Source organism: Vicugna pacos, chromosome 29, assembly GCF_048564905.1.
Source record: "Vicugna pacos chromosome 29, VicPac4, whole genome shotgun sequence".
Lineage (NCBI taxonomy): Eukaryota > Metazoa > Chordata > Mammalia > Artiodactyla > Camelidae > Vicugna > Vicugna pacos.
Genome location: NC_133015.1, coordinates 4,281,128 through 4,292,403, shown reverse-complemented (window position 1 = coordinate 4,292,403; position 11,276 = coordinate 4,281,128). Strand labels below are relative to the sequence as shown.

Sequence of the window (11,276 nt, the reverse complement as noted above, 5' to 3'; positions counted from 1 at the left end):
TGATTCATGGGGACAACTTCCTAAAGTGCGCTTAATTAACTCGGAGATTTTTGTCAACAGCTGCACATGTAGGTTCTGCAAATTGTAGGGATATGTCAATCTGACATGTGTACAGTCTGCCTTCCTAACCTCATCACTTTTTACTAAAGTTGCAAACGAGAAGCTCAAATCTGGCACCTTTTGAAGCAAAGGCTTGCAAAAGTTTCTGGGAAATGTCGCTTGAGCCTATGTGAAGACGGGGATAATCTGTGTTTGAGTCTGTTGAGCCAGATGAGCCTTTCATGATGGAAAATATTAAAGTTTGTTTCTTTAGCAAAGGGTATGATTTTTCCAAACATGTTGCTGTAATGTGATTTTGCTCAAGTGTTTGTTAGCTTTGCTGACCCACACTCTCTTCAGAGGACTCCTTGCAAGTCAGATTCACACCCATTGGCTCATTGTCGCCTCTTCCCTTCAGTCTCAGCTGCTGGGTTGATCGGATACTTGACTAACTCATCACCCTAGCTTGAATGGAAATCACCTGACCTTTGACACTTTTATTAAAATCTCCTAGCCCCAAGTAAGAGGTAATATTCATATACACAGACCATTTAACCAAGACACAGTGCAATACAAGACTTTAACACACACACATACACAATTAAGAGAAAAAAGTAAATCATTTCAGCGCTAAGACCAAGCTAATCAAAATGGAGGGAAGAAACATCCAGAACGAGTGGAAGAAAAATAACCTACTACATACAAGTAGAAGAAATACCAATTGCACAAAGCTAATGACAACAGAGAATACGGATGGTTTTTTTAATGGTCTTATTACCACTGCATAAGGTCGCACTCTCAGAGAAGTCCTAGAAACTTAGCTAGGGGTTTGCCTACGGTTTCTCAAGGGTCCCGGCAAGGTTTTCCCCTCTCATGAATGTAAGCTACCATCCTGGCTACAGTCTCTTTGGGAACTAGCTAGGTTGTATCTAAAGATGGGCATTTACTGCTTAGCCTTTTCTTTGACTTCAATGGTCAGAACCTCCTCCCCAGCCTCGGCCGAGGGAGCCATGCTGATGATGAGTGATTGGCCGGTGGTGCCTCTGGGCAGACCTGCCCTTCGGATTGGCTGGGGCTTTGCCTCCGCTGTAACGGAATTTGCTCCATGTTTGGCTGTGTCCAGGGGTGGCTCTGCTGGCTCACTTCCTTTTTCTTCATGTTCTTTCCCTTTATCCTCTTCTCCTTCAGCATTTTCACTTTTTTCCTAGTTGTTGAAAAAAGTTGGTATTGAAATCATAATCACCACCAAGACGAAGACGGTCCGAATGAAGTCAATAGGGGCCTTGTGTCTGCCTCTGACTAGCACTTGACTGCTTCCTGATGTGCTGGAGGACGGGGCTGAGCTGTCACACTTGAATTACGGTGTTCGTCTGCACTGCATTTCTGTGCCTGTCTAGGAATTCTCTTCCTATATCGGTCTCTGAATTATTAGACTTAATGCTTAGGACTCTTTGCTTGTTAAATATTTGCTTATTTATTTTATGAAGATGAAATTTTAAATATTTATCTCTTCTTAAAATAAATATTAACCAAATACCATAAAAATACTATGGAAAGTATGATTTTCCTCCTGAAGAACCTCATAGAAGAACCTCAGGGAGAAAAATCTTCTCTCTTTCCTAGTACAATCTTCTCCATGTGTCTGTCCCATGAATGTTGGATACAGTTTTAGAATCTGCTGTATTTAGGTCGTCTATAGAAATTCCATCGTCAAAAACCTGCTATGCTCTTTATGGGTGAGGCCTGGGATCAGTTCGAGAGAGGCTTGTACGAGGCATGGATGTGCCTGTATGAAGCTGGGGACTTGACTTAACTCACTGACATATGTTTCTTTACTGTCAAGTCTTTTACCCAAATTACTATTTCTATGCTGATTAAATGAGGCATTTGGTAATTTTCACCACAGCGTTGTGTGTGTGTGAAAAAGGAGGAGGCAAGTTTTAGTCTTTTGAGTGTGACTGACGCTAATATTTGATTTACCAATTTTCTGAAAGGTCCACAGCCACCTGTTTCTTACAGTTTTAGAGGTAACAGAATGACTAGATTCAGAAAACCCGAATCCCTGCTCCATTCTTTAATGTCTGCCCTCATAGACTTATCAGAATCAAAGAAATATGAAAAAAAAAAGGAGAGAAAAACAGTAACATTCGAGTTTCTTAACATTACTAGGAATTGGGAGACAGCTTGGTGTAGACCTGGATGTCTGAACACCTGAATAATAGTTTTTGTTCTGTCATCGATTGTGACCTTATCCAAAGAAACTGATCCGGAGCTCAGTTTCTTCACCTGTAACATGAAGGCTTGGATGACATCCATGAGTTTATTTCTGGCTTTAAACATTTGTGATAATAATTGAATGAATATTTGTGAATATGTTTATTGGCTTGTTGGCAAACATATTATATATTTAAAGGTATATATGTATATTTGTACATAGACAGCTCATCCTCACTATTCACAGTAGTTTTGTTCTGTAAAACTGCTGAATTCTGTAAAACACTGAGTTAGCAAATCCCAAACTATGGCTCTTCGGGGTAACACAAGTTTAGGTTCCTAGGAGACTGGCTACAACATTTTGGTCAACCGATCAATACATAACCTTGATTCATGTGCATTTCTGTCTAGAGACACCTTACTTAATAGATATTATCTATTTGTCACATGGAATTCGCAGCCAACAGCGCTGTAACTCATGCCTAAATGAAGCTTATCTCACGTGTATGTCTCTGTAAGGCACATCAGAGCATTTTGTGGTTGTGAACACTGGACAGCACTTCCCACTCTGCTTGGGGGCCCTTTTTAACCACGGGGGAGGCAGAGGGGACAAGAGACACAAACACGCAAAAAAACATGGCGCTAAATAGACCGTGAAAAGGTCACTTGTTTGCAGTGTGAGAATTGAAACAAGAAGGCAGAGTGTCCCCTCGTTCAACCTCAGCTGGGAACTTGTGCCTCTGGCAACTTAAATTTTTCGCAGCAGTGCACACGTATGCCTGCGAATGACCACAGAAACAGCCCAGATGTTGATCTGGAGGTTGCAAACACATTTTCGCAAGTAGGCGAATTCACAAACAGAATCTACAATCATGGTCAACTGTATTTATGTATATATACATTAAAACTCTCTATAATAAACCTGTGAGGGTGAAATGTGATGGTATACTGGCAAGCAGTATTAATTTTCTCTTTTTTTTTTTTTGGTTTGTTTTTTTGTTTTTTGTTTTTAATTGATTGAACCCAGGACCTTGTGCGTGCTAAGCGTGCACTGTACTGCTGAACTATAACCCACCTCCTTTCTCTCTTTTATTTAAAAATTTTCTTTTTTTTTTCATTTTTCCTTATTCTTTTTTTTTTGGAGGGGGTATACAGTTTAAATAATAATAAGAGCTATATGTAAAGTCATAATTATTTGCATTAGATGAGTCCAAATTATCCCAGTGTCTGAAACGGAATTAAAGTAGGGGCTTGTCTGGGTGTCCTTAGTCCTATGGTCTCTGAGCCAGCCCTCCTTCCACTCTGTCTTGTTACCTGAATGGCTTGTTCTCTCTTCAACGTGAGCAGTCTGGCAAGACCTGCTTTTCCTGCGCCTCCCAGGAGAGCTTTAAACATCTTGGGTGTCTCTTGTTTCGGTGGGAAGAGAAAGGCAAGCCCTTTGTTCGGAGGGGTCGCCCCTTTGCCTGGAGCCTTCTTCTCTAGAAGCACCCTGTGGACGGGAGAGAAAGGCCGTTTTAGACAGCACTGTGAGAGCTCTGGAAAAACCTACCAGAAATACTGTCATTCCTGCTAACCTGTGACGTTTTCAGTGTATAACTGCATAAGCAGTTGTTAAGTGTATCTCACGGAGAAAGTTGATCCCTGCCATCATAATACAGTTCTCAACTTAGATTTTAAGAAGTAAAACCACCTCCTCTTTAATGAGGTTTTAAAGGTTGTACCTGGCTTTCTTCATGAGGAGCTTTTCAGAATCTGGATAATGCACTAGAATTTCTTGGAGGGTCTTTTTGTCCAGGGTGAGAAGGTTGGCAAAGCCGTGGGCCACCACGTTGGCAGTCCTGCGGTTTCCCCCTCTCGCTGCTAGAAGGCTGAAAGAGAGAAGAGCGAATCTTGGCCACCAATTTCACTCTTCCTTCACCAAAATCTTTAAAAAATAAAGAAAATCAAATATAACCATTTATGCTGCTTCAGAGATCATTCCCTGGAGGTGAGAGTTCAGATAATTGTGCAGAGAGAGACAAGACGTGATGGTAACAGAAGTGGCAAGAGTTTTCAACATGTTTAGCCTCCAACTCCCACCTCAGATCAAGGCCCTGTAGCCACCAGAACCTTGTGAGAGTCTTCATCCCAGACTGCAGGCTGCAGGCTCCCTTTGGACTCCATCTGCCCTTCCGGATTCACTTTTCATCCTTCCCCATCCTCTCTGCTCCCCAAGAAGCTGACCTCTGTGTGCTTGCTCTCTGACTTTTGTTTGGATTCAAACAATGGGAAGTACCAGTAGGAAAGCAGGAAGAGAGTGGGGATGGGGCATTTATGCCCTCATTCTTTCCCAGCCAGGCCTCAGGATAGCAATGCCTGCAGTTTCAACAAAATCCACAGCTCTTGACACATGGCCATCTCCCAGAAATACAACTCCTACAACTTCCTGGGCTCTGGTAACCTGCCCTGCCCTTGTCCCCTTTCGTCTCAGCTATGGAAACAGCTCCCTTGTGGCTAGCTTTGAGATGTATCAGCATCCCTTGATGGGTACTCAGATTTTCCTTCTAATTTCCTTCGGTTTTTTTTTAATTGAAGTGTAGTCAGTTACAATGTGTCAATTTCTGGTGTACAGCATAATGTCCCAGGCATGCATATATATATACATATATTCATTTTCATATACTTTTTCATTAAAGGTTATTACAAGATACAGAACATAGTTCCCTGGGCTATATAGTGGTTAATATTTGCAAATCTCAAACTCCCAAATTTATCCCTTCCCACTCCTTTTCCCCAGGTAACCATAAGATTGTTACTATGTCTTCAAGTCTTTTTCTGTTTCGTAGATGAGTTAATTAGTGTCCTCTTTTTTTCTTTCCCTTCTTTTTATTTTTTCAGATTCCACATGACTGACATCATATGGTATTTTTCTTTTTCTTTCTGGCTTACTTCACTGGGATTGATGATCTCCAGGTCCACCCATGTTGCTGCAAATGACATTATTTTATTCTTTTTTATGCCTGAGTAGTATTCCATTGTATAAATATACTACAACTTCTTTGTTTTTAACATTTTTTATTGACTTAACATAACAATGTTGTGTCAAATTCCAGTGTAGAGCACAATTTTTCAGTTTTACATGAACATACATATATTCATTGTCACTTTTTTTTTGCTGTGAGCTACCACAAGATCTTGTATATATTTCCCTGTGCTATACAGTATAATCTTGATTATCTATTCTGCATATGCCTGTCAGTATCTACAAATTTTGAAATCCCAGTCTGTCCCTTCTCACCTCTGCCCCCTTGGCAACCACAAGTTTGTGTTCTATGTGTGTGAATCTGTTTCTGTTTTGTATTTATGTTCTTTTTTTTTTTTTTTTTTTTTAGAATCCACATATAAGCGATCTCATATGGTATTTTCTTTCTCTTTCTGGCTTACTTCACTTAGAATGACATTCTCCAGGGACATCCATGTTGCTGAAAATGGCGTTATGTTGTCCTTTTTATGGCTAAATAGTATTCCATTGTATAAATATACCACATCTTCTTTATCCAGTCATCTGTTGATGGACATTTAGGCTGTTTCCATGTCTTGGCTATTCTAAATAGTACTGCTGTGAACATTGAGGTGCATGTATCCTTTTGAATTAGAGTTCCCTCCAGATATACACCCAGGAGTGGATTGCTGGATCATATGGTAAGTCTATTTTTATTTTTTAAGAAATCTCCATACTGTTTTCCACAGTGGCTGCACCAAACTGCATTCCCACCAGCAGTGTAGGAGGGTTCCCTTTTCTTCACAGACTCTCCAGCATTTGTCATTTGTACCACAACTTCTTTATCCAGTCATTGGTCAATAGACACATGTCATGGCTATTGTAAATAGTGCTGCTATAAACATGGGGTGCATGTATCCTTTTGAATTAGAGTTCCCTCCAGATATACACCCAGGAGTGGGATTGCTGGATCATATGGTAAGTCTATTTTTATTTTTAAAGGAATCTCAATACTGTTTTCCACAATGGTTGAACCAAACTGCATTCCTACCAGCAGTGTAAGAAAGTTCCCTTTTCCCTAAAGCCTCTCCAGTATTTATCGTTTGTGGACTTTTGAATAATGGCCATTCTGATTGGTGTGAAGTGATACCTTATTGTAGTTTTGATTTGCATTTCTCTAATAATTAGTGATACTGAGCACTTTTTCATGTGCCTATTGGCCATTTGTATGTCTTCATTGGAGAACTGCTTGTTAAAGTCTTCTGCCCATTTTTGGATTGGGTTGTTTGTTTTTTTCTTATTAAGTTGTATGAGCTGTTTATATATACTGGACTAATTTCCTTGTATTGACTTCTGTCAATAATCCCTTTATTAAGGTTCTTCTTAGTTACCTCACTTGAGTGTACCTTCAGTCTTCCCCTGAACTCTGACTGAAAGCTCTGACATCAAACCTTAATAATACCCTGGTTACATTAGGTGAATTCGGTCTCTTCCGATACTTAACTCCCAGATTAAATTGTTTCTCAGTAGCATAAATTGCTCTGTAGGATAGTCAGACACATTCAACTTCCTACTTGGAATGTCAGTGAGTTCTGGGCTTTAGATCGCTCAGGGACACAGCTGGGGCACACTGCATTTGGGAAGTGACCCCCAAGTAGTTATCAAATAAGTGAACACGCAAATGAATGAATGAAACAAATGAACAGAACTTCTATCGTTCACAGATAATCTGGAAAATAAAGGCTGGTCTTTGAAAGCAAGACAAGAAAAAACACATTTCAAGTGTTTAAAACAAACAAACAAAAAGACATTGCAGGCTCTGCATGATAAGATAACACAGTAGATTTTATCTCTTGGAGTCAGCCACTCAGAAATGAAGAAAGAAGGCTCACATTAAATAAAGCAGTCCCTAGGGTTGGAAAAGACAGAGCAAGCGTTCTGGAGATCGGAATGTTCACACTTTCACAGCCCTGCCTTTGGGGGCAATGAGATGTGAGAAGCTGCTTGGGTCCTAGGCCTGAAGATGGATATCAGACCGTGTGAGTTTCTCCAACTGTTGCTGCAGAGAAGGGAACATTCCAACTGGCTGTTCATCGTTAAAAAAACTAGCATTGGGTTTCAGCTCTGACATGTCGCGAGCTTAGAAGTTGTCACTCCTGTCCTTACAACACCAAAAAGCTGAACAAACTGAAAATCAGCGATTTCCTAGCACTTATCAGGGACCTGAAGTTGCAGGGTAAACTCCCACCCAGATCTGAAGAGTCCAGAAAGCCATGGCCAGACCTGCTTACCTGGAACAGAAGCCCTTGGAGCTATAACTGGTAGAAACACTTATATGGTAATTTAGACAAATTGCTATAGGTTGAGAGTGAACTATCCAGAGAGCGAGAAACTCTGGCGGGGTCACAATTGTGGGGAAATATACTTGTATGGGTTTTACCTTGAGAAACTCCAGCGGGTTCTCATGGTTAAGAGCCAAGAAAGATCTGCTTGCTGCTCTGGCAGCAGAAGGGAATAATTGATCATTGTAAAACACACTCAAGAGTTTATTTGTTTTCCATTAAAAAGGTCTACTATCCAGGGAAAAAGATTACCAAAGCCTTACCCCCCCAGGAGGAAAGGTATTTCTCTCATCTTTCTCTTTCCCGTCCTACCTAAGGGAGTAAGAAAAACTTGTGAAGTGTCCCCAGGCCACTTAAGAATGGATTTACTCCTCCAAGACAGAAAGCATATCTTGGAATCCATAAATGTTGACCATATGAATGCCTACTTATTTTGCTCAAGATTGCACATTGACACTTTAAAGTCTCTTGCTCCATGGCAAAAGAAACCACTTACTTTTTAGTCCTTTCCTGAGGTTCTCCCCAAGACAAGCTCTGGCTTCACCTTTTTTTTTAAGGAAGAGAAACGAATTTTACTCTATCATCCATCCATCTGTCCGTCCATCCATCCATCCATCCATCCATCCATCATCTCTTCAGTCACTCACCTACCCAACTTCCTACCTGTCTGTCTCTGAAATGGATGTTAATACACGAAGGACAATGATTAGATGAGCCTGTTTCATTCTCATTCCTGTCACCTTGGACACGGAGTAATGCAGTAGCTAGGCAGGGCTAGATGGCATCGGGGAGCTTAATCTGGACCTGAGAATGTCTCTGTGTGTGTCAGACTGTGAGAGCAGAACGGAAATAACATATTTAAATGTCAGGTTATTTTGAGATTTCCCAAGCTTTAATTAAACTTGCCTTCAGGTTACACGCTTCGAGTGCTTGATGAGTTTTTGAACGGAAGAAATAGTCTGTCTGCCAGATGGATTTTGCCCAAACTGGCATCTATTTTGTTGTTGCTGTTGGTTCTCCTCCTGTCCACAAAATGCTTCTCCAGCACTCCTCCTCCAGTGGAAAGTTTCACTCATTTAATAGCTTAGTAAGAAGATCCCTAAGTATTCCCAGGCCCACACAGAGTTTCTCAAAGAGCGCGTGCGTGCTGCAGGACACACCCCTGAGGTTGATGGCAGGTGTCCTCAGGTCAAAACCTAGTGAGCAGAGCAATGGCCCAGGAAGCAAAGGAATGGATTTTGATTCCAGATCCACCTCTGTTTGATGTGGATACCTTAAGGACAATACCTTAAGGGCCTTTCTGATTTTCACTCCAACCGTGTGTTTATTAAGTGCCTATCCTGTATGCAGCAGGTGAAGCAGGACAAAAGGAGAACTATGAAAACATGGTATGGTTTTTCGGAAAGAATACAGATTTTGGGCCCAGATAACTCTACCATTTAAAGTGTATTTCTGAGCAGGATACTTAATCTCTCTCTTAGGAAAAGACCGTCTTTCAGTACCTAATATGGGTGTCTGATTACTGTGAAAGAAAAATGCCAGTAAACACCAGTAAACAAAGAACGCTGAAGCCACGAAGTCATCCGCGGCTGCCACCACCCGTAGTAAAGACAAGCCTGCAGCCTGGCCTCTGCGGCCACTCACAGTGGTGCCCCCTGAGGGGACTCAGAACGGGAAAGGACAGGACACCGGCCCTAGGTAGCCAGGTGCTTGTCAAAGGAATGAATTCAGGGAGCCCAAATCTTTGCTTCCTCCCACACACAGAAAAGCACTAAATTCTTTAACTTCAGATGCCTGGCTTTCTTTAGTTAACAAGTAATCTTTTGTTATTCCAACTACCTGGTCTTTGCTGTAAAGCTCCTGTATATCCTAGCTCCTCCCCTACCTCTTGGGAGCAGCCCCTCAGGGAGATCTGAGAGGCTGTCATCCCGGCTTGAGTCCTCCTGCCAAATAAAACAACTCTCAACTTCTAGGCTGCGCATTTATTTCAGTGGACATTATCTTTAGGGAGATACAGGTGTTTACAGACTTCTGCTATTCAGTTAGGGAGGTGTTATTGGGCCAAATTTCTGGCTAAGAATTTTTAAACCCTAATTTGCGGTATGTAACTGTAACAAGTAACAGTAAGTATAATGACTTTTATTAGTCAGGGTTCTCCAGAGAAACAGAAGAAACAGGACATGCACAGATATGTACAAAAGGAGATTTATTATGGGAGTTAGCTCCCATGGTTACGGAGGCTGAGCATCCCACAGTCTGCTGTCTGCAAGCTGGAGACCCAGGAAAGCTGGTGGTGTCATTCAGTCTGAGTCCAAAGGCCCAAGGAGCGGGCAAAGGGGAGCCTCTGGTTTAAGTCCAGGTCTGGTTTGAAAGCCCAAGCACCAGGAACATCAGTGTCTCTGTCTGAGCGCCGGGAAGGTGGGTGTGTCAGCTCCAGCACACAGAGGGAATCTGCCCTCCCTTCACCTTTCTGTTCTCTTTGGTCCCAGTGGATCAGATGAGCCCGCCTGTGGTGAGGAGTGTGGCCTTCCTTACTCAGTCTACTGCTCCAAGTGCCCATCTCCCCCAAGCACCCTCCCAGACACACCCAGAAATAATGTTTTATCCGCTGTCTGGGCATCCCTTAGCCTCGTCAAGTTGACACGTGAAATTAACCGTCATAGTGCTGGTGTGCCAGAGGCGGGTAAGTGGATGGAATCGGTGTGTGAATGGCAAAGGGAGAAGGTATATGTAGTGTGAGATGAGCTGTATGTGCAAAGCTGTGAATGTGAGCAATATAGAGCAACATGGAGATTATATATATGTGTGTTATAACATATTCATAGACACATATACACACATGCATATATATACATATAGTATATAATATAAATTATAATAAGACTGTATGCAAAAGAATGTAGTGAAAATACAAATGCATATGTTTAACACAGGCAATGTGTGCAGGTTTGAGCTGGGGAAAAAAATGGAAATGGAAAGTTTTTCCCCTCAATATTAATTGATTTTTCTTACCTCTGCTCATACTTCCAATGTCTCTACTATTCCTGTCTTTTAGGAAAGGCAGGGTCAGGGAGGGGGAGGAATGACAGAGTTACTCTGATGAAGAATGTGACTATGGAGTTAGGATAGTCCTGAGAACTAGAGGTCTACCTTGGTACTCTCGTTTTGAAAACTGAGTCTTCAGGAGAAACAGGCAAACACTGTTTGGAGGGAACAAAGAGATTTAAAATAATTTTTTTCAAAATATTTGACCTTTTCCACAATGATACACAATAAATATTTGTTTGATATGCAGAATGACCCATTTGACCAATATAACAAGTGGAAACTCAGAACTTAAACCCTTTAGATGAAACCCAGACTATCTAAAACATAGAAGGCTATACCAGTGCCTAAATTCTACTCAATAACTTGTTATATATGATGAAAAAGGGATGTTGTACAAAGAAAGAAATGCAGAAAATAAACGATCGCATTTATGAAAATAGTGAGTTCATAGGAAATTAATTCATTTAGCAAATATTTATTGAGGACCTATTTCCCAGGCACTATTTAGAGAAATGCAAATTAAAACAACCTATTAAAATGCAAAAGCAATGAGAATAACGAGGTTATATCACTGACACTGGGGAAAAACAGCCCTTACACTGCATGTTGTACCGTAAATTGCTTCAGTTTTTCTAAAAAATAATCCGCCCCTA

General features: G+C 41.2%; 1 protein-coding gene across 1 annotated transcript in view; it reads right to left on the bottom strand.

The window, feature by feature from the left end:
• Positions 1-977: 977 nt before the first annotated feature.
• CNGB3 (cyclic nucleotide gated channel subunit beta 3) overlaps positions 978-11,276 on the bottom strand; it is a 109,940-nt gene continuing 99,641 nt past the window's right edge. Inside the window, exons 16-18 of the mRNA XM_006202358.3 lie at positions 3,975-4,121; positions 3,568-3,742; positions 978-1,243 (exon numbers count right to left, since the gene is read on the bottom strand). Of these exons, the coding sequence (XP_006202420.1) occupies positions 983-1,243; positions 3,568-3,742; positions 3,975-4,121 (583 nt within the window). The 3' untranslated portion in view covers positions 978-982. The remainder of the gene's footprint in view (positions 1,244-3,567; positions 3,743-3,974; positions 4,122-11,276) is intronic.